The following is a 27,814-nucleotide window of genomic DNA, read 5'->3' on the forward strand; positions in this document are numbered from 1 at the left end:
GAGACACAAACACTTGGTTTTGAGCACGGGTTGAACATTTCGAGCATGGGCTGAAGGTTTAGAGAATGGGTCGAAAGTTGGGCGCACACTCTCCTGGGCTGAAAACTGGTTGGATGGCCCAGAGAGTGGTGGTCAATGGAGTTAACTCCAGCTGGAGGCCAGTCACAAGTGGAGTTCCTCAGGGCTCAGTACTGGGTCCAGCCCTGTTCAATGTCCTTATCAATGACCTGGATGAAGGCATTGAGTGCCCCCTCAGCAAGTTTGCAGATGACACTAAGCTGGGAGGAAGTGTCGATCTGCTGGAGGGTAGGGAGGCTCTGCAGAGGGATCTGAACAGGCTGGACTGCTGGGCCGAGACCAATCCATGAGGTTTAACAAGGCCAAATGCCGGGTCCTGCACTTGGGGCACAACAACCCTATGCAGTGCTACAGACTGGGGGAAGAATGGCTGGAGAGCTGCACGGAAGAGAAGGACCTGGGGGTGCTGGTTGACAGCCGACTGAACATGAGCCAGCAGTGTGCCCAGGTGGCCAAGAAGGCCAACGGCATCTTGGCCTGTATCAGAAATGGGGTCACCAGCAGGTCCAGGGAGGTTATTCTCCCTCTGTACTCAGCACTGGTGAGACCGCACCTTGAATACTGTGTTCAGTTCTGGACCCCTCACCACAAGAAGGATGTTGAGGCTCTGGAGCGTGTCCAGAGAAGAGCAACAAAGCTGGTGAGGGGCTGGAGAACAAGTCTTACGAGGAGCAGCTGAGAGAGCTGGGGTTGTTTATCCTGGAGAAGAGGAGGCTGAGGGGAGACCTTATTACTCTCTACAACTACCTGAAAGGAGGTTGTGGAGAGGAGGGAGCTGGGCTCTTCTCCCAAGTGACAGGGGACAGGACAAGGGGGAATGGCCTGAAGCTGCACCAGGGGAGGTTCAGGTTGGATATCAGAAAAAAATTCTTCACAGTAAGAGTCATCGGGCACTGGCAGAGGCTGCCCAGGGAGGGGGTCGAGTCACCTTCCCTGGAGGTGTTTAAGGAACGGGTGGATGAAGTGCTGAGGGACATGGTTTAGGGAGTGTTGGGAATGGTTGGACTCAATGATCCAGTGGGTCCTTTCCAACCTGGGGATTCTATGATTCTGTGATTCTTTCAAGCACAGGCTGAAACTTTCGAGCACAGGTTGAAAGTTTCAAGCAAGGGTTGAACATTTCAAGGATGGGCTGAAGGTTTCAAGCATGGTTTGAAGGATTTGAGCACAGGTTGATTGTTTCGAGCATGGGCTGAAGCTTCTGAACAGAGGTTGAAAGTTTCAAGCACGGGTTGAATGTTTTGAGCATGGGTTGAACATTTCAATTATGGGTTGAAGCTTTTGAGCATGGGTTGAACAATTCAGGCATGGGCTGAAGGTTTTAAGCACAGGTTGAAGGTTTCAGGCATGGGTTGAAATTTTCAAGCATGGGTTGAATGTTTTGAGTGTGGGTTGAACATTTCAAGCACAGGTTGAACATTTCAAGCGTGGGCTGAAGGTTTTAAGCACAGGTTGAAGGTTTCGAGCACAGGTTGAAGGTATTGAGCTGGAGTTGAAGGTTTCAAGCACAGGTTGGAGGTTTCATGCACAGGTTGAAGGTTTCGAGCATGATGCCTGCAGTTTATATCCCCAGCCCCAGCACAGGGAGTTTGCACCCATCCTGCACCAGTGCCCCCCAGAGCCGGGACTACTGAGTGTGGGTGTCTGGGTACCAGGGCTCCCTGGTGTGGTTAGGACCTGGGCAGGGACACCTCCCACCCCCCATCAGGAGATCAGAGCCACATCCAACCTGGCCTTGAACCCCTCCAGGGATGGGACAGCCACCACTGCTCTGGGCAACCTGGGCCAGGGCCTCCCCACCCTCACAGCAAAACATTTCTCCCTAAGATCTCATCTCAATCTCCCCTCTTGCAGCTGAAAACCATCCCCCTCATCCTGTCCCTGCCGTCCCTGATCAAGAGCCCCTCCCCAGCTTTCCTGGAGCCCCTTTCAGGACTGGAAGCTGCTCTAAGGTCTCCCCGCAGCCTTCTCTTCTCCGGGCTGAACAACCCCAACTCTCTCAGCCTGGTCTCGCACAGGAGGTGCTCCAGCCCTTGGATCATCTCTGTGGCCTCCTCTGGACTCACTCCAACAGCTTCATGTCCTTCCTGTGCTGAGGACTCCAGAACTGGACACAGGGCTCCAGGTGAGGTCTCAGTAAGAGGAGCAGAGGGACATAATCCCCTCCGTCTCCCTGCTGGTCCTACAGCCCCACCTCTCCAGCCTGTCCAGGTCCCTCTGGATGCCATCCTTTCCCTCCAGTGTGTTGACCATACCGCTCAGCTTGGAGTCATCAGCAAACTTGCTGAGGGTGCCCTCAATGTCACTGTCCACGTCTGTGACAAAGATGTTAAACAACACCAGTCCCAAGACCAACCCCTGTGGAATGCCACTCATCACAGGTTTCTATTTGGACATGGAGCTGTTGACCACAACTCTGACTGTGACCTTCCAGCCAGTAATGATGTCCTGCTGCTGCTTGTCCTTGTGAAAAGCCTCTCTTCATCATTCTTACAAGCCTCTTCTACATCGATGGGCTGCAAGAAGGTCTTCTCCAGGCTGAGCTTCCCTGGCTCTCCTGACCTTTCCCACAGGAGAGGCTCTTCCAGCCCCCTGACTGTTTCTGTGATCCCCTCTGGTCCCCCTCTGGCAGGTCCAGGCCTGCCTTGTGTCAAGCCCCTTGAGCTGAATTTGTGCTTCAGGGTGATCTGAAAAGAATCAAGAGGGAGAAACACCTCCTCGAAGTCGCTGCTTGGGATGCAGTTCAGGAGGCAATGGAGTTGCTGGGCTGCAGCCTCTCGTTGCCGGTTCATGTCGCATTTGTCACTCCCCCAGCGTCTCCAAGAGCTTCCCCACAGGGCTGAGAAGGAGGGCTGGGGTGGGGAGGGCAGGGAGAGCCTGGCAGCGTGGGCGATCGTGGCCACGCAACCTCTGCCATGCTCCCACCCCATCCGTCCAGGGTGACCAAGGACCAGGCTGGTCCCTCTGTCGCTGGGCCAGGCTCTCCTGTCTTTCCCTGTCCCCATGCCTCTCCAACTCCAACTTTTGGAAAACCCTGTTCAGGGTTTTGGAAAACTGCCCTCCTGTGCCTTCATTCCTGGCCCTGGCATCCCTGAGTCACAGCTTGGGGACATCCTTGCCTTCCCAGTCCAACCAGCCCAGCTGGACTGGTGGTGGTGCTGCAGTTTCATGTGGCCGCATGGCACACCAGCGCAGTAATTAGCATCCCAAGGCTGCCGGAACATCAGTTGCTTTTCCCAACAGAAGCTGCAGCAGAGCATGAGCCAACACTTGGATATGCTGATGGAGAACTGTGCCCGCAGCTGCCAAAGCCTTTTGCCACCACTCCCAGGTCCCCATCTCCAGTGACACAGGACTTTTCATAGAATCATAAAATCATCGAATGGTTTAGGTCAGAGGGTCCTTAAAGGCCAATCCAGTTCCCATGGGCAGGAACACCTCCCACTGGATCAGGGGCTCCAAGCTCCATCCAACCTGGCCTGGAACCCCTCCAGGGATGGGGCAGCCACCACTGCTCTGGGCAGAGTGAAGAATGACACAGCGCAGTAGTTGGGGGCCAGGGTGACTATTAAGGTTGGCAGCTGGAAAGCACTGAGCAAAGCCCATCTCCACCAGGAGGCAGCTTGGTCCCTGCAGGTGTCCCCAGGAAAGTGGCACAAGCTCTGGAATCATGGAATCAGAGACTCAGAAAGTCCTGAGTTGGAAGGGACCCACAAGGATTGTCAAGTCCAACTCCTGTCCCTGCACGGGACACCCCAACATTCACCCCGTGGGGCTGAGGGCCTTGGCCAAACAGTGCTGGAATATTGTCAGGCTTGGCGCTGTGACTGCTTCCCTGGGAGCTGTTCCAGGGCTTCACCACCCTCTGGGGGAAGAACCTGCTCCTAATGTCCAACCTAACCCTCCCCTGGCATCTTCCGGCCATTCCCTCGGGTCCTGTCCTTGGTCACCAAAGAGAAGAGCTCAGCACCTGCTCCTCCTCCTCCCATGTGAGGAAGCTGCAGAGCACAATGAGGTCTCCCCTCAGTTTCCTTTTCTCCAGGCTGAGCAGACCCAGTGACTCTGTGCCCTCCTCTGGACACTCTCCAGCACCTTTGCATCCTTATCCTGCAGCTCCAGAGCTGCCCCCAGTGCTCAAGGTGGGGCCGCCCCAGTTGGATGCTGTCACCCATCCCAGGTCTTTCCAGCAGCAGCATCAGACCTTACACATTTTTGGTTCAGGATGAGAAGCAGGTTGCCCTCATGATGTGAGATGTTCACCTCCAGACAGAGACAGCATTTGGCAAGGTTTGCTAAAAATACTTCCTAACTCAGCTGTGGCAGCACCAGCAGCGTTGCATCCTCGAGCTCAGACCAGGCTGGTGCTGTCCCTGCTGGTACCCAGAGCTGGCCCTGGGCTGCTCACCCTGGGACAAAGGACAGACCAAGGAGCTCCCCATGTCCCACCAACCTCCAGCAGCCCTGGCAGGGCCACCAGCAAATCCCTCCCCAGCTCAGGACAGGAGCCGGGGACTGCTGGAGGAGTTCACCTACATGATGGGATGTGGGGAGCTCCCAGAGGGGGGACCTGCAGGCACATGAAGGCTGCTGGGGAAGGTAACCATTCCTGAGAGTTGAAATATGTTTAAAAGCACTTTTTCTCCATGATTTTGCTGCTTTTCCTAATACCATTACAGCCTTCTCCATGGCAACCAGGTGGGGTGGCTCAGACTTTGGTCCCAGGTGGGGAGATTAGCTACCAGAGCTGAAATGATGGGGGGATTTGAGGTTCACCCTGGCCAACGCCGTGGTGGGAGGACATCCATGGTAGGAACCAGAAACGTGGAAACCATGGTGGTTAAGGCACCACAGTAGCCCTGGAAGGCACAACGTGCCAGTGCTCAGGATGAGCTCATGATGATGCGATGCTGGAGGGACCAGCAGTGCCATGGGGTCTGAGCATCCTCTGCCACAGGACACGTCTGGAAGGAATGCCTTCAAGGAGGTTTAAAGGCAGAGATGGGTCTAGCTGCTCCCTGCAGAGCAGCCACGTTGGGAAGGATGGCTGCTGAAGATGAGCCAGCAGTGGCCCAGGTGGGCGAGAAGGCCACCAGCATCCTGGCTGGGATCAGCCATGGGGTGGCCAGCAGGAGCAGGGCAGGGATCGTCCCCTGCACTCGGCGCTGGGGAGGCTGCACCTCGAATCCTGGGTCAGTTTTGGGCCCCTCAGTGCAAGAAAGACCTTGAGGGGCTAGAGCGTGTCTGGAGAAGGGAACGGAGCTGGGGAAGGGTCTGGAGAACAGGGGTTGTGGGAGCGGCTGAGGGCCTTGGGGCTGTTCAGCCTGGAGAAGAGGAGGCTGAGGGGAGACCTCATCTCTCTCTGCAGCTCCAGGAAAGGAGGTTGGAATGAGGTGGGTGCTGGGCTCTGCTCCCAAGTGACAAGGGATGGGATGAGAGGAAATGGCCTCAAGTTGTGCCAGGGGAGGTTTAGACTGAATACCAGGAAACATTCCTTCACTGAGAGAGTGGTGAAGCCCTGGCAGAGGCTGCCCAGGGCAGTGGGGGAGTCTCCATCCCTGGAGAGCTTCATAAACCGTGTAACTGGGGCACTTGGGCATAGGATTTATCAGGCACAGTGGGGCTGGGCTGATGTTTGGAGCGGATGAGCTTTGAGGGCTTTTCTGACCTCAACGATTCTGAGATTTGCTTATTTCCCCTCTTTATTTTCCCTTTGCAACTCACTTAGCTGTCGGAGGCAGGGATGAACCCACTCCCTGCCACAGGTAGGGCTCATTTAAACCTCCCAGTGAGGTTTTGTGGGTTTTGGCTGGCTGGCCCCTGCTGGTTCAGCTCTTTTGAGCTTCCAGATTGATTATACCGTGTGTCAATATGTGCTTAGCGCCTATTAGTGGGTGCGTGTCTCTCCATCTCTCCTTTCTCCCTCCTGATCTATAATTTCCCAGAAGAGAGGATTAAAAATAGAGGGGGAGGAGAGCACCGCTCGGGGCCAAAAAGCCAGGGAGAAAACAGTTCTTGTGGGAAAGTGGGGTTGCAAGGCTGGAGCCGGGCTGTCTCGCCATGGTGCCTCCTCCTGTGTGCACGGTTGTGCTTTGGCCGGGGAGAAGGTTGCTTAAAACCACCCGAGTTAAGCGGTGAAGAGCTGAGCTTTGCCCTGTGAAGCTGGAGGAGATGCCAGGTTCCTATGGGGATGGGTGAGGTGGGAGCACAGTGGGGATGCCCATGGTGTGGGGTTGATGGGAGAGAGGATCCCTGCTCCATCTCCACCTTAGGAGACCAGCAAAGGGGGGAATTGGGACTGGAAAGACCTTCAAGCACTGGTACAGTGCTCCAGTCCTGGAGCTGCGGATGTGAATGGTGCCAGCCCCACCCTGGAGCATCTTCAAGGAGGAACCAGGCTATCAGGATGTCAGGGTGGGTCAACTATGGCTTTCCACCTGGCAGATTCTGGCCCCTGGGTCTTCTCTCACTGGGGCAGAAGTGGCTTTTTATTTATTTATGTTTCTTTTCCTGGAAACTGGGTAAAGATTCTGCAGAAGCCGTGTTGGACACCAGCGGGGAAATGACCTGGGACACAGGATGAGGTCAGCACCTCCACAGAGGGGTTTGGATGACCTACCAAGCAGTCTGATCTGCCAGCCCCAGAGCATCATCTACCACCATCCCACCGCAACGAGGCTGGCGGAGGGGCCGGGAGCCATGGGACCCACACAGCCAGTGCCTTGCTGGTGAGACCCGAGCTTTGCTCTCTGCTTCCCCTGTCGTGCAGAAACACCAAGCCCAGCCATGCTACCACCACCACGGCCGCTCTCAAGGCAGATCTACTCACTGGAGGGGTCTGTGCATTCAGCCTCGAGGCTTCTAGTGTCGCACAGAGAAGAGCTTTTTCCATTTCCCAGCTCCTTTCCCACTCACATGACAGGCGTTGCAGCTCATCTTCCCGTAAGGGTAATCCCATACCCCCACCTCCTGTGCGATTTGGATGCTGCAAGTCCCAGTGTCCTTCTCAGGTCCCAATGCCAGGGTTCACCCCAGGGAGAGCAGGGGAGGCTCCCAGGGAAGGGTCAGTGCTGCTGCCCAGGACCTTCCAGGAGAATCATGGAATGGTTTGGGTTGGAGAGGAACCCCAAAGCCCATTCAGTTCCACCCCCTGCCATGGGCAGGGACACCTCCCACTGGATCAGGGGCTCCAAGCCCCATCCAACCTGGCCTTGAACCCCTCCAGGGATGGGGCAGCCACCACTGCTCTGGGCAACCTGGGCCAGGGCCTCCCCACCCTCTCAGCAAAACATTTCTTCCCAAGATCTCATCTATTCTTCCTAATATCTAATCTGGATCTCCCCTGCATCCCACATCTCCAGCAGGACCACACTCCCCACCCTAGCCTGTCTGTCTGGACGTCTCCTTTCATCCCAGCTCCCCATGATGCCATAAAGGCAGTGACAACCCAAGGAGGAGAAGCGAGGAGCCACCCCGGGTGATGCTCGCCCTGCTCCCGCTGGCGAGGGGGCTGAGTCCGTGGCCCGTCCCAGCAGCGGTGGGGTTAAGCCTGGCCGGGCGGGCGGCTGGCCGGGCGTCAAGGTGGTTGCTCCATCCCTGCGCAGGGGCCGGAGAGGGAGCACTGCCCTGCCCGCCACCATGAGCGCAGGCAAAGGTAAGGCAGGGGACCCTGCAGGGCAGGAGGGTTCAGGGGAGACGGTTAAAGCTCTCCTGGGGCTTCGCACTTGGGTCACTCTTAGCTTTTCTTCCCCTTCCATGGCTGATGAGACATTTGGGGAGTTCCTAGGGTGCTTGGAGGCACCCACAAACCTGGAAAGGGGCTTGGTAGAGGCACTGAGACCCCTTGGTTCCTGGGAGCAAATTAAGAAGAGCAAATTCCAGAAGAGCAAATGAACTGGGGGTGGGTGGGGAAGAGGGGGTTTGGGGTTCGGAAGGTGTTGCTGCTGGCCTTTCCCAAGAAGGAGGGAATATAAAGGGAGGAATTTTGGGATTCCATGCACCTGAGGGGTCTAAGCTGCAGCAGGAGCTGGGGATGATCCTACACCCTCTCCCAAGGGGAGTTCCAGCCTCCTGCACCTCCCCGGTGTATGCAATGGGCTGGGACTGGACTGGCCCCTCCACCAACCCCCCAGCGGCACCGGCACGTGGGGAGGGTCCTGGGGGGTTCCCTAGGGCAGCTCTGACCCCACGCTGATGGTCTCACCTCCCCTTTGTGCCCCACAGCAGGCATCACCCTCCTGCTCGCCCTGGCCCTGCTGCTGGTCACTGCCTCCCAGCCACCCGGGGGGGACAGCCTGAAGGAGCAGGGGGACACGGACCCCCCTCGCTGCCCCAGCCCTTGCGCCTGCAGCTTGGACGACTACAGCGAGGAGCTTAACGTCTTCTGCAGCGCCCGCAACCTGACACACCTGCCCGAGAACATCGCCTCCAACGCCAAAGCCCTTTGGCTGGACGGCAATAACTTCACCCTGCTGCCGGCTGCTGCCTTCAGGAATCTCTCAGCCCTGGACTTTCTGGACCTGCAGAGCAGCCAGCTGGCCGCTGTGGAGCAGCACGCCTTCCACGGGCTGAGGAACCTCTATCACCTCCATCTTGAACGCAACCGCCTCAAACACTTGGCTCCCCACACCTTCCTGCACACCCAGAACCTCGTTTCCCTCAGCCTCAACAACAACTACTTCAGCAAGGTGGAGGAAGGGCTGTTTGCTGGGCTCTCCAACCTCTGGTATCTGAATCTGGGCTGGAACTCGCTTGTGGTCCTGCCCGACAAGGTCTTCCATGACTTGCCCAACTTGAGGGAGCTGATCCTGGCCGGGAACAAGCTCCCCTACCTGCAGCACCAGCTCTTCTGCAGCCTCACCGAGCTGAAGGAGCTGGACCTGAGCGGGAATGCACTCAAGGGCATCAAGATCAACATCTTTGTCAAGCTGCAGAAGCTACAGAAGCTGTACCTGAACCACAACCAGATCACTGCCATTGCGCCCCGCGCCTTCATAGGCATGAAGTCCCTCCGGTGGCTGGATCTATCCCATAACCGGCTTGCCTCACTATTTGAGGACACGTTTCTGGGCCTCCTGAGCCTGCATGTCCTACGCTTGTCCACCAACTCCATCAGTAGCCTGAGACCTAGGACTTTTAAAGACCTCCAGTTCCTGGAGGAGCTGCAGTTGGGGCACAACAGGATCCAGAGCCTGGCGGAAAGGACCTTTGATGGGCTGGGCCAGCTGGAGGTCCTCAGCCTCAACAACAACCAGCTACAAGATGTTAAGGTTGGGGCATTCCTGGGGCTGCACAACGTGGCAGTGATGCACTTGTCTGCAAACTGCATCAAGGTCCTCCCTGACTATGTCTTCAAGGGAGTCACCAAGCTGCACAGCCTCCACCTGGATCACAGCTGCCTCAGCAGGATCCGGGTAAACACCTTCTCCAGCCTCTCCAGCCTGCGGCGGCTCTTCTTGCAGCACAATGTCATCTCTGTCATCGAAGACCAGAGCTTCAGCGAACTGCACGAGCTCCTGGAGCTCGACCTGAAGCACAACAGGCTGAGCCACCTCTCACCCCATCTCTTTGTGGGTCTCAGAAACCTGGAATACCTCTTCCTCTCCTCCAACCAGCTCCTGGAGATCTCCCAGGACACCTTCAGCCCGCTCCAGAGACTCTTCTGGCTTGACCTGTCTCACAACCAGCTGGAGACACTGGATAACACTGTCATCTCCCCCCTGGCCAACCTGCGGTACCTCAGCCTGAGGAACAACTCACTGGAGACCTTCTCAGTGGGATTCCTGTGTGCTTCCTTTTCCCTGGAGCAGCTGTGGCTGGGGGGCAACAACTGGCACTGCAACTGCTCCCTGAAGGGCTTGCGGGACTTCTCCTTGCAGCACCCCGTGGTGGTCCCGCGCTTTGTGCAGTCCGTGGCCGAGGGGGACGATGTCCATATCCCCGTCTACACCTACAACAACCTCACCTGCCTCCACCCCCCAGCTGTGGCAGGCCTGGACCTGCGTGACACCACTGAGGACAGCTTTGCTCACTGCTGAGGTGTGCTGGCCCTTCCCAGAGGACATGTTACTTCCCAGCTATGGATCCTTGCCTGGCCCCATCCCAGGCTCCCCAGGGCAGCAGCGGGAGCTCCAGCTCCATGGCCACCCCGGGTTAGCTCAGCTTTGCCACGGCCTCCAGCTGCCACAGCAGGAAGAGCCATGCCTGGGTGATGAGCTCCTCAGGCTTCAAACTGCAATACTGCAGTCCTTTAATATTTAAATAGTCAGCAGAGCATCTCCAGGATGGGGCTTTGAGCAACCTGATCCAGTGGGAGGTGGCCCTGCCAGTGGCAGAGGGTGGAACTGGACGGGCTTTGAGGTCCCTTCCAACCCAAACTATTCTATGTAAGCTGCACCCCTATCCCAGAGCCCTCCCCATGGCGAGGGACCAGGACTCATCACTGACACAAAGCAAATCATCTTCCCGCCATGGAGCAGCTAAGAAATCCCCAAAGCCCCCTGAGCTCCCCAGGAGGTTTAGGGAAGGGGCAGATGAGTTGCTTCAACCACTCCTTGCACCAGCAGGTGTAGGCAGGGTGCAAAAAGCCACACACACGTCACTTACCTGATAAATCGTAGCAGACAAATAAACCTTTGGAGCTATCGCAACCCATCTTGTAAGTATGTTTTTTCCGAAGCACGTGCTGCACCCAGGGTTTCTTATCGGAGCCCCTCGGAGCTTGCAGATGCAGAACGAAGAGTGTGGGCTCCCCACGGCGCTGGAGGAGTTTGCAAGCCCCGGGTGGGTGCCACGTGCCCAGGGAGGGAGCGAGAGGTGCCCAGCTGTCCCAGAGGAGCCAAGAGCCTGGGCAGACTCCAGCCCCGCTGCCCAACTCACCAAATCCCAGATAAGTGACCAAAGGTCAGATAAAACTTTCCAGCAAAGCTGCATGTGGGGAAACCTGGTCAGGTGTGAGTCCTGCAAGTCCTGCTCCCCTCCAAGCAGTGGCTGCAGGCTGTGACTCACTTTGGTTGGCAGAAAGCAGAGATTTCCCCCTGCCTCCCCATAACAGCACCACGAGGGTGAGTGTGGAGAGTGGAAAGGGCACCCAGGCAGGAGGGGCCCAGAATCTCCCTCCAGGAGATAAGATGATGATAAGAAGATGAGATAAGATAATACCACCAGCTTAACTCCAGCCTGCAAGAAGACGGCAGGTCCCGCCAGAGCAGCAGCTCTGGGGCATGGAAGGAGGTGCAAGGGAACAGGACACTCAGAAATAAGGATATGGAGGAGCTCTGTGTGTGGCCAGGGTGTGGGGAGCACACTGGATCCTGAAACTGGTGTGGAAGAAGGAAAGATTTAGCTGAATGCAGCTGAAATTTCCAGCAAGGAACAACATGGAAGAACATAAGCCACACACTTGGATTTTAAGAAAAGAATTTACTGTCTGGAACTTTTAGAAACATTCCTGAGTCATGAAACCCTTCAGCAGACCAAAAAGGCCTTGTTTGCAGCCCAGTGGGGTGCAGACCTCACACAAGTGGTAGCTCTCCTAAAGACATTTTCTCACCCGATGATCATTCCATGCGCTCATCACCCCATCAGGAACCAGCGATTTGAGATGTCAGAACAGGGCAGCTTTGCTCGGGTCCACATCAAAGCATCCAGCATGAACTTCCCAGCCACTGAGCCAAGCACCGTACAATTTGTCACAGAAGGAAAGGGGTGGGAGAAGGCAGCAGCACCCGGAGCCACGATTCAGATGATCAGTTTGGGTTCAGCGAGGCGAGAACAGTCGATGGCGTTTGCCACTGCAGGTGTATCAGGTGATGGCCAGAAGCACAGCAGAGTACGAGAGGCCGTGGGCACAAGACAGAGCTCTTCAGGAACCCGCTGTGGAGGAAGACGTGTGCACGGGGCTAGGAATGACTGTACCATCTGGGCAGAGCACCACCACGTTGAGAAGGCAAGGAATAGGCTGGGTCTCTTGGGATCCAGGGGGATGGAGCAGCGCTTCCCTTTTTGAATTGCCTTGAGTGGCACCAATGCTGGGCCCCCCACTCCGTGTCATCCCTACAGTGAGACAGTTTTATAACATAACAGCTTCCCCCTTCGCCGCCAGCACAGGCGGCTGGTGGGGCTGCCAGGCCAGGGGCTCAACCAGCAAGAGTCCAGCTCCGTAACCTCCTCAGGAGCTCCGCTGTGAGGTACTATCCAAGATCTGCTGGGTGATGTGAGCCAAGGCAGGGAAGGCAGAGCTCTTGGGAAACTCTTGGATGAAGTCTCTGCCTTCCTCCAAGCTCTGGCTGAGTTGAGGGTCCAGGGGAACACAGCCTGTGGGACAGGAGGAACAGGGAAAGAGACTGCTTGCTTACTGTAAAGCAAAAGATTAAAGAAATACCCCACCAGAGTCCTCTCCAGGAGAAGTAGTAGGAAAAAGAGCAACCACTACCTTCACTGAGCTCTCCAGGAGCTACTTCTCACAACCGCTCCGTTAGTCCATGGCCCCCATCCCAGAGCTTCATATGAAAGACACTCCCACCATGCTCCTACCAGGGTCTGGAGGGCAGGGTTGAGCCCTCGGCCTCAAGGAGCCTCCAGGGCACTTTGGGATGGCTCTATGGAGCTTCAGTCTTTCTTGCTCTGTCACCACAATGTCACCACCCAGAGCAGGCTGCTGAGCATCCCCATCTCTGCCCTAGCAGTGACAGAAGGCCACTGTGAGCAGTTCGGATGGCAGAAAAACAAAGCAAGAACCACACCTCGCCTCTGAGCGGGCAAGGGCCCATAGGGACCCCAAACCTTCCTCCTCTGCTCAAACTCTCCCACAGAGATATCACTTCTGACCACAGAAAGCTCTGCTTGAGAGGCTGCTCACCTAGGAAGGGGACCCCAGCGTGCTTGGCCAGTTCCTCACCTCCTCCTTTGGAAAAGATGTTTGTGCATTCCTGGAGGAGGAAGAGCAAAAGCAGTGAGTCACAAATACCAGAGCCCTGTGTGACAGGGCAGGCGCTGCCTGCACGTGAGTAGAGCCACTCCCCACCACCTCCCAGCCTCAGGGCGCTGCCTTCACGCCTGCCCTGCCCCTTGTCTTCTTAGGGAAGCAGAGCCAGTGGCTTCTTCCAAAGCTGACACACAGCAGCTTCTGGGTCTTCCCCGCTCACAGCATCACTCCTGTGGCATTTGCTGATTTTCCACCCAAGACACTGCATCCTTGTAAGTCTTATCAGGAATGGCTGAGGGCCCTGGAACTGTTTAGCCTGGAGGAGGCTGAGGGGAGACCTCATCGCTGTCTGCAGCTCCTGGAAAGGAGGTTGTGGTGAGGTGGCTGCTGGGCTCTTCTCCCAAGGAACAAACAGTGGGACAAGAGGAAAGGGCCTCAAGTCACATCAGGGGAGGTTTAGATTGGATATTAGGAAATATTCCTTCACCAAGAGAGTTCTCCGGCACTGATAGAGGCTGCCCAGGACAGTGGTGGAGTCATCATTCCTGGAGGGGTTTAAAATCCGCATGGCCATGGCACTTGGGACATGGTTTATTAGGCACAGGCTGATGATTGGACTGGAGGAGCTTAGAGGCCTTTTCTAGCCTTAACAATTCTGTGATCCTATCACACTCCATGATGAACAAGACCCCGCAACAGCCCAGTTGTCCCAAACTCACCGAGCAGTGCGGGCAGACAAAGCCACTCATGTTCTCCACTATGCCAAGAACTTGTAAGCCCGTCTTCTTACAGAATGTCAGCTCTCGCCTCACGTCTCCCACAGACACCGCCTATTGGAGAAAGCGGCGGGATCAGGGGTGTCCATCTGGATCACGGGTCTGGAGCAAACATGCATTTTAAGAACAGGCAGCAATGGAGAAGCCTGTGCAAATGCCCACCTGGGGTGCAGATTCCCACCCAAGCCATGCCCTGAGGGAAAGCCTATCTGGGAACTCCAGTTCAGCTGCCCTACCTGAGGCGTTGTGACCAGGATGGCTCCAAGAGGCTTGTAGGGCCGCAAGGCCTCCACGGTGGAGATGTGCTCGTCTGATGTGCCTGGTGGTGTGTCCACGATGAGGAAGTCCAGATCGCCCCAGGCCACGTCACCAACAAATTGTTTGATCAAAGCTACAAAAACAAAAGGAGTAGAAAAAGCCCTGCCAGGTTTCAGCAGGTGCCCTGGGAGCCATGGGCCTGGTGGGGCAGGGCTGGGGACCCTGGGGACATGGCAGGGCTCTCTATCAGCACAACACTGCTGCACTTTGCCCAGCTGAGTGATCTGAACCCACTCCTGCACCCAGAATCCTTGTCCTAATCCAAGGAAGGACCTGCCCAGAAAAGCCTATCCCCAGCAGGAAACCTGCTGCTGCACCCACGAGCCTTCTCCTGTTCCAAGGAACAACCTGCCCAGAAATGTTTACTCCCAGTAGGAGCAACCACCACCTCCAGGAAGCTTCACAGAAGGTACTTCACCCAGGAAGGTAGCTACCAACAGCCAAACCCAACCATACCATTCTTCTTGGGTCCTCTCCATACTACAGCATCATCTGGCTTCTCCAGCAGAAAGCCGATGGACATGAGGGAGATGCTCTTGTCTTGGTCCACAAACACGGGGACCCAGCCGCTGTCGCACTGGTGCACGTCACTGTTCTGCACCCTGAACATGCGAGGAATGCTGGGGCCACACAGGTCCACGTCCAGGATCCCCACCTGCAAGCAAGCACGCAGAGCCCTTCAGACAGGGCTGAGCCCACAGCAGCCCCCCAAGAGCGCTCCTGCCCTCGGTGGGGGAGGCAGCACCCAAACTGTGGCTGTTTCCACAGAGTTTCCAAGAACTGCCTTAAAGTCTGGCTGCCCGCACAGCCTCTTTCCCTGCAGAGAGAACCTCCTGGGTATTTCCAGGCTTTGGATCAGGGAGTATGGGAATAGGACAAGTGGGAACAGTTTTAGGCTGAAAGAGGGGAGATCAGATCTTAGAGAGGAATGATTTCCTATGAGGGTGGGGAGGCCCTGGACCAGGTTGCCCAGAGAAGTGGTGGCTGCCCCATCCCTGGAGGTGTTCAGCCCCAGGTTGGATGGGATTTGGAGCCCCTGATCCAGTGGGAAGTGTCTCTGCCCACGGTAGGGGGTGGGACTGGATGGGTTTGAGGTCCCTTCCAACCCAAACCATTTCTATGATCTTTGGTGAGACCGCACCTCGAATACTGTGTTCAGTTCTGGACCCCTTACCAAAAGAAAGATGTTGAGGCTCTGGAGTGTGTCCAGAGAAGAGCAACAAAGCTGGTGAGGGGGCTGGAGAACAAGTCTTACGAGGAGCAGCTGAGAGAGCTGGGGTTGTTTAGCTTGGAGAGGAGGAGGCTGAGGGGAGACCTTATTACTCTCTACAACTACCTGAAAGGAGGTTGTGGAGAGGAGGGAGCTGGCCTCTTCTCCCAAGTGACAGGGGACAGGACAAGAGGGAATGGCCAGAAGCTCCGTCAGGGGAGGTTCAGGTTGGATATCAGAAAAAAATTCTTCACAGAAAGAGTCATTGGGCACTGGAACAGCTGCCCAGGGAGGGGGTCGAGTCGCCTTCCCTGGAGGTGTTTAAGGAACGGGTGGATGAAGTGCTGAGGGACATGGTTTAGGGAGTGTTAGGAATGGTTGGACTCGATGATCCAGTGGGTCCTTTCCAACCTGGTGATTCTGTGATTCTGCAATCGTTATGCCAGATCAAAGGGGCATTGGCTCCACAGAGAGCAAATTCCTCAGAGAATTCAGCCTTTAAAAAATTCTTGGGGGATCCAGACCATTTTCCTTTGTCCCCATCATAACGCTGTCCTTCAGCTCACTCCCTTTACTCCACAAAGGGAGCCTGTGGTAGCCCACAAACTAAAGCCCTTACTCAGTTCCTTGGTTTCAAATCCAACAGACAATGTCAGATGCCTTCTCTTGGATGACGGGGAAGTGAACAGCAATTACAGCTGAGTCAGGCAAGCTCAGAAAAGAGTAACACTCCAGCCGCAACCTCAAGCAGCACTTTTGCACAGGAGATGTCCATGTAATGGGATGAACAAAACCCAGCCCAGCTGGGAAAGGAAATACTAGAGCTCAGCACGCCCAGATCCTCACTCACCTTCTTCCCAGACTGCCGCAGTGACAGAGCCAGCTCTGTGGAGATGGTGCTCTTCCCCACGCCACCCTTCCCGGAGAGCACCAGTAGAATGTGCTGCACTCCAGCCAGGTTGCTTCTCTCTGGTGGGAACAACAATGAGGGCTCAAAGTCTCTCACAATAACAGGAATGAGGCCTCAGAGTCTCTCTTGATGCAAGCTGGCAGTGCCTGACCTGTCAGCACAGAGACAGGGGCGCTGTGCGGGTGAAGATGGTCACTGCCTCTCCAACGTCTGGTTCCAGTGTGAGTGGGACAGAAAGGAGAGGTCAGTGTGGAAACAAGGGGTTTTCTGAGGGTGAAGGCAGCTGCCATCACTCCAACACATCTGGTTGCAGTGTGAAAGGGAGGGAAAGGAGAGGTCAGCACAGACACAAGGTCTCTACTGAGGGTGACGGTGGCTGCCACCACTCCAAGACTGGTTCTAGTGTGAGGAGGAGGGAAAGGAAAGGATAGCACAGAGACAAGGTCTCTGCTGAGGGTAAGAGCGGCTGCCACAGCTCCAAGGCATCTGGTTCCAGCGTGAGGGGCAGGAGAAAAGAGGGGTGGATGTGCCAGAGCCCTTTGCCATCAGGAAAGGGACAACAGGAGCAGTAGCAGTGAATACTCTGTGGGGAGTAAATTATGTCCTTTGTCCTGATGACCTAAGTGGCAATTGGGCAAAGCAATAAACACCAGCAGGGCTTCCTCACGCTGTGCCTGCGCCAGCCTGAGCTCTCTCCAGTGAGGTCAGCCCCTCGGCGTTTCCGTCCTTCGTGCCACGCCAGCCACCTCCCAGCCATCCCACGCCTCACTCCAGTGTTGTCAGTGCCACTCAGGCCTCTACTTCGGGCCCGGAGCTGAAGGTGAGAACACGGGGCCGGTTCCCCGGGCAGGGCCCCACCAGCTACTGACAGACGACACCAGGCCCAGACAGGATCTGCACCGCTCCAGGGCTGGCACCGGCGGGATGGAGGCCGCGTGCACCATGGCAGAGCTCATCCGCACTTCCACGGACGGTAACAGCGCTTGGCCCCGGTAACGGGCGGGGGGAGGGAGGGAGAAGAGAAACGGAGAAGAAAAAGCGGGGGAAGGAGAGGTGGGGGAAGATAAGCAGGGGACGGAGATGGAGGGGACCAAGGGCCCGCAGCGAGGCGCTCCCGGGACGGGGCCCAGCCGCTGTCCCCAGCAGCCCTGCACCAGGCCTCGGTGCTAGTCGCAGCGGGAGCCAGGCCCAGGAGGGCCCAAGCACCGGTCCCGGTAGCCGGGCTCCACGGAGCGCCCCCCTCCCCGGAAGCCCTGGCCAATCCCCTCCAGGGACCTCCCGATAGCAGAGGAGGACGGTCCCGGCCCCAGTGCCGGTCCCACGCTCACCGCCCGCCGTCTCCTCCATGCCTCCCAGCATACCCCACTTCCGCCTTCCGGCGCGCTGAAACCCCGCCCCCCGGACTGGCCGGCTCCGTCTCCTCCAATGACAAGGCGCCTCCTCAGAGGATGTCCCGCCCCCTCAGTCCTCGTAGCCAATCACAACTCTCCAGCTTCCTTCCGCCAGCCAATGAGCTCGATGCTTTCCCTCTCCGCCCCGCCCAATGTCTCGGCTCCACAATGATTGACGCGCTGTTCAGCCAACGGTGATTGGTCCTGCGCAGTCCCCGCCCTCTTGGCCATGAGTGACGGGGCTTTTAGCTAGTGGCGAGGCGCGCGGCCAGGATGCAGCCAATGAGAGCCGGGGGGGTGGTGCCGACGGGGATTGTTTATGTCCCGGGAGGGGAAAGTGGGTCAGAGCACGGCGGCGGGGCTGGGGGTAGGTGGAACGGGGATGGGCGGGCTTGGGGACCCGAGGCGTGAGGGCCTGGGGACTTAGACCTGGACTAGGAGGGAACTTTGACCTGGGGCTTAGACCAGGACCCGGGCCTGGGCTGTGAGGCCCGGGCAGCGACCCGGCCAGCTGGAGGGCCGAGGCTTGGGGACCGGGGCCTGGTGGCTCAGGCGTGTGCTGGGGCCTGAGGTTTGGGGGATCTGTGGGGTCGAGGGGGCTAAGGTCTGGTCAGGGACCTAGAGGAGCCGAGGACTGGGGGCTCAGAGGCCCGGGGAACTTGATGGTCCAGGCCTGTACTGGGAGCCGAGGCCCGGTCAAAGACCTGGAGGGGCCAAGGACTGGGGAGCTGGAGGGACTGAGGCCCAGGGAGGCAGGACCTGGGAGCTGAGGCCTGGGCTGAGACTCGAGGCCGAGAGATTGGGGGGCCTGAGGCTTGGGGGACCTGAAGGGGCCAAGGCCAGGGGACCGAGTCCTGGTGGCTCAGGCCTCTACTGGGAGCTGAGGCTTGGGGTTCTGGGGAGGCTAAAGGCTCTAAGGCCTGGTCAGGAACCCGGAGGGGCCAAGGACTGGGGACCCAGAGAGACCGAGGCTTGGGGAGTTGGGATCCGAGGGCTGAGCTGGGATTTGAGGCGTGGGGATTAGGGGTTCTGAGGTCCAGGAGGAGCCAAGGCCAGGGAAGCAGGCCTTGGTGGTGCAGGACTGCACTGGGAACTGAGGCCTGGGGACCTAGGGGGCCCAAAACCTGAAGGGTCTGATGCGTGAGGACCTGGGACTGGTAACTGAGGCATGGGGACCAGGTGTCCAAGACCAAGTCTGGGATCTGGGGCCCGGAACCCGGAGGGGCTGAGGCTTAGGGGCTGGGGGTCAGGACCCAGGTGCAGCCGTGCCTGGCCTGCTCTGGTCATGCTTCAGCTGCTGTGCGTGCCTGCCTGTCAGCGGGACCATCTGCCTCTGAGACCAGGCCAGGGGCCACTGGCCCCCCTTCTCCCCACGGTCTGTGCTGCTAGGTGCCTGGAGGAGCGATGTCCCAGTGACAGGGAGCCCTGTGGCCTCTCCCTGGGCTGCCCTTGGTGTCACATCTGGGCTAAAGCATCTGGGCCCCAGGTGGCAGCCGCTGTGCCACTGTGTGGGCACTCCCAACTGGAGAAGGGGGCTCCAGAGTGAATTTAGGGGCCTTTCTGGTGTGGTACAGGTGAGGGTGCGGTGCCCAGGGTTCCTCATAGCACCCTTAGGAACCTGCACAGCCAGTTGCGGCTTGGCCTTGTTTGACTTCTCCAGGAGGTGTTAGGCGCTTAGGGACAGGAGAGGGGAAGGAGTACAGAGCTGATCCCACACATTTGCAGGATTCGCATGCGCTCCAGGGAGCAGCTGTGGATGCGCAGAACGGCAGCTGCAGTGGGGGGGTGGCTGGAGAGGCTGAGCAGAGGGAGCGGGTTCAAGGAACAGACCAGAGATTACAGCCCTGCAGACGTCACCTCACAGGGAGTTGTTTTCTGCAAAGATAAAATTCAGGGGGAATGAGATTGGACTTCAAGGTTCTCTCATCACATCCAGTGCAAAGCGCCGATGTGGTGGCTGAGAGCTGTCAGGTTGGACGCAGGGCTGTCTATCTCTAAATGACATCCCTCCTTGAGCTGGGACATGGGTAGCTTCACTGCTGCCTGTTGCCCTTGAGGCAGGTTGGGACAGGTCCATGAAAAGGCCGGTTTCCCTTCAGCGAGCAAGAAAGGGGTCTCTCCCCAAACTCTGAGCAAAGTCTTCTCTCAGTGGCAGCTGCTCAGAGGTGAACAAACTGCTTGCCCTGCAGGCAGAGCTCGGCCACCAGAAGGTGAGCAGGTGTCAGGAAGGCCGTGCCTCTGTGGCTGATGGTCCTGATGCTCCCCAGGCCAGCAGATGCAGGATCCGTGCACTGTGGAGGGGGCTGTGAAGTCTTGGGAGTGTTTTCAGGGCCAGTTTAGCACCTGTGCTTGGGGAGAAGGTGACCTGACGTGGGGAAAGAGGTTGAAGTTTGCAGCAATGCAAGAAGAATTTGTTTTGCCTCAATTTATCCATGGATGGTGCCTGTGCTGATGTGTTCTTGGGGGTTCTGTGGTGGCTCGAGGGAGGGCAGATCCCAGTGAGTGGTGGCTGGAGGCGGGACACAATGGCTGTGTGTAACCTCCTCTCTGTTGCCCCCACAGCTTACCTCTCTCAGAACAGCATGGCGCGACGTACACGGAGCAGCAGGGCCTGGCATTTTGTCTTGAGTGGGGTGCAGCGTGAGACGGAGAGCCGGGCGGTCACCTTGGCCACTGGCCTGCGCGGCTGGGGCTACGACTCCGATGGGCAGGTAAGGCTGGCACTCGGGTGGCTGCAAAGTGACACAAGGGAAAACTTTCCTCTCCCCTGACAGCGAGCGCTTACTTGAGGTCTGTGTAACCGAGCAGGCAGAACTGGCCAAAATCGGAAAAGACTTGATAAAATATAGAGAATCTCCTCCAAGCTCCAACATGGATCTTCCTGAGATGGGGAAGGCCAAGCTGCCCATCGTCTGCTCCCAGTTCTGCACCACAGCTCTGTCATTAGCTCAGCCAGGGGCCTGATTGATGTGAAGCTAATTGCTTCGCACATTGTATAACAAGTACATACAATATTTTGTAAGTATTCTTCTTTAAGTAGTGATTTGAAGACGAGTTTGCACTGGATCAGTTCTCCAGTCTGGCTCGCTGTGTGGCTGTGCTGACTTTGTCTTTGTGCACCTGGTCGGTAGTAATGGAGGGCATGGGACTATTTTGATCCGGGAAGTTACAGGCTCAGGTATCTTCAGAACAAAATTCTATCGTGTTTCCCGTTTTGTAACTGCACGTCACATCTGAACCTGGCATGGGCCTGCAGGTGTGCTGGGAGATGGGAACACAGCAGTCAGTAGAAGGGTGCAAGGAGGGATGTAGATTCACCTTTGCCATCCTTCTTCCTTTTCCTTGGCTCTTGACTATGTGAGTTCAGCTCCCTGTGCAGTGGTGGGCACACAAGGAACTGCTCCTTATGAGGGGTGCAGGGACTCTTTATCAGGGAGTGCAGGGATAGGATGAGGGGGAAGGGTTTTCAGCTGGAAGAGGGGAGATTGTTTTGCTGTGAGGGTGGGGAGGCCCTGGCCCAGATTGCCCAGAGCAGTGGTGGCTGCCCCATCCCTGGAGGTGTTCAGGGCCAGGTTGGATGGGGCTTTGGACAGCCTGATCCAGTGGGAGGTGTCCCTGCCCATGGCGGGGGGTGGGACTGGATGGCCTTTAAGGTCCCTTCCAATCCAAACCATTCTGTGATTCTATGCTCCTAGAGCTTCAGAGTTTGGCTAAAGCCTCATGAGGCCACTGGCAGAGCATGGTGTCCAAACCCAGGCACTGGGCTTCTGGAAAATGAGCCATTTTTCTGCACTCAGAGGAGCATTATGTTTCTGCAGTAACGGGAAAGGCTATAGTCGGTGGCAAGAGACTGTTAGGCAACTCCGAGCCTCCCGTAACACAGGGAGTGAGACAGGGCTTTGACTCTTGCAGTGTCCAGGGCAGGGACACTTTGATCTCTCGGTGCTGGGGAAGAGTAAATCAAGTTCTTGTGTTTCTGCATGAAAGTAAACAAAAGCGCTTTAATGCTTCTGTAGGTTCCCTGTGGGCCTGCCTGCAGCGCTGGCGTGAGGAGTTGCAGCCGTGCAGCTGAACTGGTTTCCCTTTGTTCTACCCCTGCCTGGTGCCTTTTCCTTCTCATCTCGTTTGCCTCCCTCTCCTCCACCAGCTCCCAGGCTCTCTGGAGCAGGGGTTTTCAGCAGTGCGCTCTGGTCGAGTGATGTCTTGGCTGGGATCTCCTGCTGGCTGTAACCTGCCCATCGAAAACCATAGCTTCAGCACTAGTGATTGAAAATACATGTGTTAAAGACTGGGCTGTTGCGCTGCTTGCCTGCTGTGACAGCTCCTCATTCCTGGAAGGCACAGAGATCACACCCACGTCATACAATGCCCTGTGCTGAGAGGTCTCTGCAGCTCAAGCTGATGCCGGTGGGGTCCCAAAGCAGGGTAATGCGACTGGCACAGCCCCTTGCCTTCTTTGTGGCTGGGCACGATGCCACCGCGCTGCCACCAGCATTGTCACAAGCCCAGGGACCTGCCCACACAGCTCTGCGTTGCTCCAGACCTCACCGATCTCAGCCAGCCCAGCTTCCCAAGCCTAGTTCAGTAGTGATCATTCCTTTGCTCTCCCCGGCAGCACAGTGACTCGGATTCAGAGCCGGAGTTCTCCTCCCTCTCGCCCTCCATCCCAAGTGCCATCCCTGTGACCGGAGAGTCCTACTGCAACTGTGAGAACCAGAGTGAAGCGCTCTACTGCTCCAGCCTGCATGCCTTCCACCACGTCAAGGACTGCCAGTGCGGCGAGGAGGATGAGTGTAAGGAAGGGGCTCTGCCATCGTGCTGTGGGCTGCAAGGCGGTCGCGGTCCTGGCGGCAAGACTGCGCTCTTGTGCAGTTCCTTTGCTTTCCACGGGGCTCATATCTCTGTCCCAGCTCCTTTGTTTACATCTGAAGGCCAGGTAGGAAGATCACAAGCATATGCGTCCTGTGATGTTTCAAGGCCAGAGTGCTGAACTTGTTAACGTATCAGTGTTCACCTCTGGGGACCCGCTCTTGAATCCAGCTTAAGCCATAAGTGAAATCGGCCCTTGGGGTTACATCCATCTTGCTGCTGATCCCTAGGGAGGCTGGCAGAGCGCCCAGCTGCCCTGCAGGACGGGCTCAGGGCAGAGAGGAGGGGTAGGCAGAGGTGTGGGTCTGGTCTGTGGTGTAGGGGAGCTACCCCTGGAGCCTGCGAGAAGTGTGCAAAGAAAGGAGGCTCTGCCTGGGTCTGTAGAGGCTTGTGTTGGCCAAAATGGGAAGAGGGGAAATGCTGACAGCTTCAGGTTCAAAGTGCTGAACCATTCTTGGTGGGACACTGCAGAATAACTCGGGCCTCAAACTCAACTCCCCAATGTGCACAGCTGAGGATGCCCTCCGAAATGGTAATATATAAATTAATAAACCCCTGGTCAGGGCTTTAGCCCAACTGTCCGTCTGCGCTTTGGCTTGGGGATGGCTCCCTGAGGGCCTTTGCCCATCTATGTCCCCTCTGTGCTTCCCGAACTAGATTTTGACTGGGTGTGGGATGACCTGAATAAGTCGACAGCCACCCTGCTGTCCTGTGACAACCGCAAGGTGAACTTCCACATGGAATACAGCTGTGGCACCGCTGCCGTCCGGGGAAACAAAGAGCTGGCGGAGGGGCAGCACTTCTGGGAGATCAAGATGACCTCCCCGGTCTATGGCACTGACATGGTACGTGGGGCAGAGTTGCTGGGGCACACAGGAGTGTCCAGTGTTATTTGGGAAGGGACTGGGGTAATAAAGGATCAGGTTTGAGGTCATCTAAGGAAACCAAATGTGCACAAGTCCATGGGACCTGATGAGCTGCATCTGTGTGGCCTGAGAAAGCTGGTGAATGAAGTTGCTAAGCCCCTATCCATTGTATTTGAGAAGTCATGGCAGAATTCCACTGGCTGGAAGAAGGGAAATATAACTCCCATTTGTAAAAAGGGCAAAAAGGAAGAGCCGGGGATCTACAGGCCAGTCAGTCTCACCTGTGTCTGGCAAGATCGGGGAGCAGATCTGCCTGAAAACTCTGCCGAAGTGTATGGAAAATAAGGAGGTGAATGGTGACAGCCAACATGGCTTCACTAAGGGCAAATCGTGCCTGACAAATTTGGTGGCCTGATACAAAGGGGCTATAGCGTTGGTGGATAAGGGAAGAGCAACTGACCTCGTCTACCTGGACTTGTGCAAAGCATCCAACGCTGCCCTGCATGCCATCATTATCTCTTCAGTGGCGAGACGTGGATTTGATGGGTGGATTACTCAGTGGATAAGGAATTGGCTAGATGATCATGCTCAGAGTTACAGTCAGTGGCTGCGTGTTCAAGGGGAGGCCAGTGACAAGTGGTGTTCCTCAGAGGCCTGCATTGGCACCAGTGTTGTTGGGGACAGAGACAGTGGGGTTGAGGGCACCCACAGCAAGTTTGCTAGTGACGCCAAACTGAGTGGTGTGGGTGACATGCCTGAGGGATGGATGCCATCCAGAGGGACCTGGATGAGCTGGAGGAGTGGGGCCATGTGAGCTTCATGAGTTCAACAAGGCTGATGCAAGGTGCTGCACCTGGGCCAGGGTGGCCTCCAGCATCCCTACAAGCTGGGGGATGAAGGTATGGAGAGCAGCACTGCTGAAAAGGACTTGGGGTGCTGTTGGGTAAAAAGCAGGGCAGGAGCCAGCAACGTGCACTCGCAACCCAGAAAGCCGACTGTGTCCTGGGCTCCATTCAAAGCAGGTGGTTGGCACCGTAAGGGAGGGGATTCTGCCCCTCTGCTCTGCGCCAGTGGGGCCTTACCTGGAGCCCTGCATCCAATTCTGGAGCCCTCAGCACAGGAAGGACATAGAGCTGTTGGAGTGAGTCCAGAGGAGGCCATAAAAGTGATCAGAGGGATGGAGCACGTCTGTTATGAGGAAAGGCTGAGAGAGTTGGGGTTTAGCCTGGAAAAGAGTAGGCTCCAGGGAGACCATACAGCAGCCATCTGGTGCCTAATGGGGGCTTACAGAAACAATGGCCTTATTAGCAGGCCCTGTAGCAATAGGATGAGGGAGAACAGTTTTCAGCTGCAAGAGGGGAGATTGAGATGAGATCTTAGGTGGAAATGTGCGGCTGTCAGGGTGGAGAGGCCCTGGCCCAGGTTGCCCAGAGCAGTGGTGGCTGCCCCATCCCTGGAGGTGTTCAAGGCCAGGGTAGATGGGGCTTTGATCACCCTGATCCAGTGGGAGGTGTCTCTGCCCATGGCAGGGGGTGGAACAGGATGGGCTTTGAGGTCCCTTCCTATTCAAAGCACTTCAATGAATGGGACAGCAAGCTTCTCCAACTGTTCAGCTGGGCCTCCTCCCTTAGGAAAGGAAACTGGAGCTAGGAGCCTTCATCTCTATCCTGAAACCTCTGATTTGGCTTCTCCAGAACCTCTGGGTGTTTGAGATTGGGCCAGCAAAAGGCAGGGACAGACAGAGGTGGAGCCTCAGTTATGTTCTGTTGCTTGAAAAGACATTCATGATGTTCTTCCTGGCCTTGCCTCCCAGATGGTGGGAATCGGGACATCAGATGTGAATCTGGACAAGTACCGCCACACGTTCTGCAGCCTGCTAGGCAAGGACGAGGACAGCTGGGGCCTCTCCTACACAGGTAATGCAGGCAGGGCTGTGGCATGGGCGGGATGGCTGGAAGGGCAGCAGCAGGCAGGATTGTTGTCCTAAGGGGTTGGAATTTAATGATCTGAAAGGAGGGCAAAAAGGCTGCCAGGCCTGCAAGTCTCTTCGTTATGAACACTGGAGCAACTGCCTGCGACTTGCAGCTCTGAAAGATCTTGCTGGCATTTAGCAGACCCCTTGAATCTGATACGTGAATGTCTGGGGTGCCTGGAACGCCGGCTGCCCATCACAGATTGGGGGTTTCAGTGTGCTGCTTGTGCCGAGCCTCAAGGATCCACTTTTCCTCGCCTGCCCTGGGGTGGGTGGGGAGGAATCAGGCAGCGGAGGAAATTTTTAGGCACTGAGTGAGGCTGTACCAGTGGGAAATTGGAGTGCAGGAGCTGGGATGAATTCCTGGAGCGCTGGCTTTCCTCTGAATTCTGCTTGTGTTCCTCTTTTAAGGCCTGCTGCATCACAAGGGAGAGAAAACAAACTTCTCCTCGAGGTTCGGCCAAGGCTCCATCATCGGAGTGCATTTGGACACATGGCATGGGACACTCACGTTCTTCAAAAACCGCAAGTGCATTGGTGAGGGCGAGGGCAGCTGCAGCGGGAATGGGCTGGGGCAGTGCAGCAGCTTGGACTGAGGTCGGAGCCGGGCTGCAGCAGGGCTGCCGGAGAAAATGCTGGCAAAGCAGAAGACCGAGATGTGAAGTGAGTAGGAGGAAGTTTACACTTGTAGTCTCATAGATTGGGACTTCAAAAGGCTGTTTCCCAAGCATTTTCCAACAGCTCTGTAGTCAATAGGTTCAGGGGAGCTGGGAGGAGTTTGATCACCTCGACAAAACTAATGTGAACCCTCTCCATGCTCTCCTGGCAGGGGTTGCAGCTACGAAGCTGCAGAACAAGAAGTTTTACCCCATGGTGTGCTCAACGGCGGCCAAGAGCAGCATGAAGGTGATCCGCTCCTGCGCCAGCTGCACATCCCTCCAGTACCTCTGCTGTTTCCGCTTGCGCCAGCTTCTGCCTGACTACGTGGACACGCTGGAGGTGCTGCCATTGCCACCGGGACTCAAGCAGGTGCTACACAACAAACTGGGGTGGGTCTTGAGCATGAACTATACCACATCGAAGCCTTCCTCCTCCTCCTCGGGAAGCGACTCGGACAGCTCCTGTGGCTCAGAGGCAGAGGCCTGCCGAAGGAAGAGGTGCAGGAGGACATAACATCTCTGCAGACGAACTGCTGTGAGGGAGTCGGGGGTGGGGGGAGGTTGTTCTACCATCTGCAATGGTCGACCAGGCCTGATGCACCTCTTCCTTCATGGGAACTTCCATTCCTACTTGTTTGTGAAGGTTTCTCTTACCCTGTTGGGAACGGTTAGCCTAAACATCAATCACATGCATGGAAGAGACCTGTTGACTCCAAGAGGTCCCAGCTCTGTGAGACAGGGACACTGCAGCCAAGCCCCTGAGCTATATCTCCTGACTTGCTGTCAAGCCATCGCCCCTTCCTGAATGATCCTCGTCTCTGCAGACTGCCAGCAGGGACAACATTTAAGGTGGCCTCCTCAGCTCCTCAAAAGTCAAAATCCCAGACCAGTTCCCTCCTCCTGGCTGTTATGTGCGTGTTTGGCATTTGTGATGAGTTCCTCATGCCATGGGGCACGATTGAACAGCAGCATGAGGGGCTGTGGCTCCTGGAGATGCCTCCATGTCACTGGTGTGAAAGAGCAGTTCCTCCCATGAGTGGAGCTGGTGGTGATCTCTCTTGAGCCCCCTTGCTTTGCATGTCATCTTCTGCTCCTTCACCTCTATCAAAGACCGCAGTGAACTGCAATAACAGAAGCGGAACCTGTCGTTCATCCCTCTTGCAGCCCAGGAACCTGCAGGTGCTTGTCAAAACCAGTCATGCTGGCCCAGCTGCTGGCCTGGAGGGATGTTTTGGATGCAACACTGGTGTGTCCAATTTTAAGGAGGGAAAGGCAGTGGAGATCCTTTTGCCTTTGCCCTGGGGAGGGTTCTTGTGCTTCCCTTTGGAGCAGCAGTCAGGCTGGGATGGATCTTCAGTAGAGCCAGACTTGATGCCACTGCACCATGTGCTTGTGGCAGGGCAGCAGGAAAACCAGGTGGGCTCTACCTCCTGCAGGATGATGCCAGTGCCATTCCAGTCCCTGCTCTCCACAGGGCCTGCGCTCAGCCCTTTGGCTCCTGCTCTTGCAGCTTTTCTCTGGTCTCTGAGCTCTCCTCCAGTGAGCAGCGCAGTTGCTGATGATTTGGTTCTGAGATGGTGCCATCAGCCAAGTGCGAAGGGTATTGGGAAGTGGGAGAGGGCTGAAATAAATATGTCAAATGGGAAATGGCTTTGACCTGTCTTCTCCATGGGTTTCCTCACAGCATGGTCACTGGGAACACACAGCTCCAGCAGCTGCCTTTTCCCTGCTCCTACTGCAGACTTGCAAAGGTTCCAGTAAAGCTTTTTGCTCCACATGCATTTACTCCCTGCTGAGCCCCGTGACTCTGCCTGTCCTTCCTGTGTCACAAATCTTTAAGTGA

The 27,814-nt window shown here is 56.5% G+C and overlaps 3 protein-coding genes across 6 annotated transcripts; 2 read left to right on the plus strand and 1 right to left on the minus strand.

Annotated features, from left to right (window-relative positions):
- Positions 1–6,641: 6,641 nt before the first annotated feature.
- Positions 6,642–10,893, plus strand: IGFALS (insulin like growth factor binding protein acid labile subunit). Its single transcript, XM_009571042.2, has 3 exons — positions 6,642–6,803; positions 7,437–7,729; positions 8,299–10,893. Exons 2-3 carry the CDS (start codon positions 7,714–7,716, stop codon positions 10,110–10,112), a joined length of 1,830 nt encoding a protein of 609 aa, XP_009569337.1. The 5' UTR covers positions 6,642–6,803; positions 7,437–7,713; the 3' UTR covers positions 10,113–10,893.
- Positions 10,894–11,476: 583 nt separating this feature from the next.
- On the minus strand, positions 11,477–17,602 carry NUBP2 (NUBP iron-sulfur cluster assembly factor 2, cytosolic). 2 transcript variants are annotated; one of them, XM_054080549.1, is made up of 7 exons: positions 17,543–17,602; positions 16,155–16,273; positions 14,551–14,749; positions 14,013–14,167; positions 13,720–13,830; positions 12,935–13,004; positions 11,477–12,390 (listed from the first exon to the last, which is right to left on the minus strand). In XM_054080549.1, exons 1-7 carry the CDS (start codon positions 17,571–17,573, stop codon positions 12,245–12,247), a joined length of 831 nt encoding a protein of 276 aa, XP_053936524.1. In that variant the 5' UTR covers positions 17,574–17,602; the 3' UTR covers positions 11,477–12,244. The 2 variants fall into 2 exon arrangements, with proteins under 2 accessions (XP_053936524.1, XP_053936523.1); XM_054080548.1 differs by lacking the exon at positions 17,543–17,602 and adding an exon at positions 16,366–16,504.
- On the plus strand, positions 17,072–27,596 carry SPSB3 (splA/ryanodine receptor domain and SOCS box containing 3). Of its 3 annotated transcripts, none has more exons than XM_054080538.1 (7): positions 17,072–17,187; positions 20,168–20,316; positions 22,221–22,398; positions 23,132–23,319; positions 25,154–25,256; positions 25,724–25,849; positions 26,142–27,596. In XM_054080538.1, exons 1-7 carry the CDS (start codon positions 17,139–17,141, stop codon positions 26,483–26,485), a joined length of 1,137 nt encoding a protein of 378 aa, XP_053936513.1. In that variant the 5' UTR covers positions 17,072–17,138; the 3' UTR covers positions 26,486–27,596. The 3 variants fall into 3 exon arrangements, with proteins under 3 accessions (XP_053936513.1, XP_053936514.1, XP_053936515.1); XM_054080539.1 differs by lacking the exon at positions 17,072–17,187 and adding an exon at positions 17,901–17,972 and having other exon boundaries at positions 26,142–27,595; XM_054080540.1 differs by lacking the exon at positions 17,072–17,187 and adding an exon at positions 19,703–19,815.
- Positions 27,597–27,814: the final 218 nt, after the last annotated feature.

This window comes from Cuculus canorus, chromosome 15 (genome assembly GCF_017976375.1).
Source record: "Cuculus canorus isolate bCucCan1 chromosome 15, bCucCan1.pri, whole genome shotgun sequence".
In the NCBI taxonomy this organism is placed as follows: Eukaryota; Metazoa; Chordata; class Aves; order Cuculiformes; family Cuculidae; genus Cuculus; species Cuculus canorus.

Excerpts from the sequence above, each read along its gene's own strand:
- NUBP2 (XM_054080548.1), bottom strand. The coding sequence starts at position 16,504 with ATGGCAGCTGCCTTCACCCTCAGAAAACCCCTTGTTTCCACACTGACC. Across the intron at positions 13,005-13,719 it reads TTGTCTGCCCGCACTGCTCG|GAATGCACAAACATCTTTTC; the intron begins GTGAGTTTGGGA and ends TTCCTCCTCCAG. Across the intron at positions 12,391-12,934 it reads CGCTGGGGTCCCCTTCCTAG|GCTGTGTTCCCCTGGACCCT; the intron begins GTGAGCAGCCTC and ends CCTGTCCCACAG.
- SPSB3 (XM_054080538.1), top strand. The coding sequence starts at position 17,139 with ATGGAGGCCGCGTGCACCATGGCAGAGCTCATCCGCACTTCCACGGAC. Across the intron at positions 22,399-23,131 it reads GTGCGGCGAGGAGGATGAGT|ATTTTGACTGGGTGTGGGAT; the intron begins GTAAGGAAGGGG and ends TTCCCGAACTAG. Across the intron at positions 25,850-26,141 it reads CAAAAACCGCAAGTGCATTG|GGGTTGCAGCTACGAAGCTG; the intron begins GTGAGGGCGAGG and ends CTCTCCTGGCAG.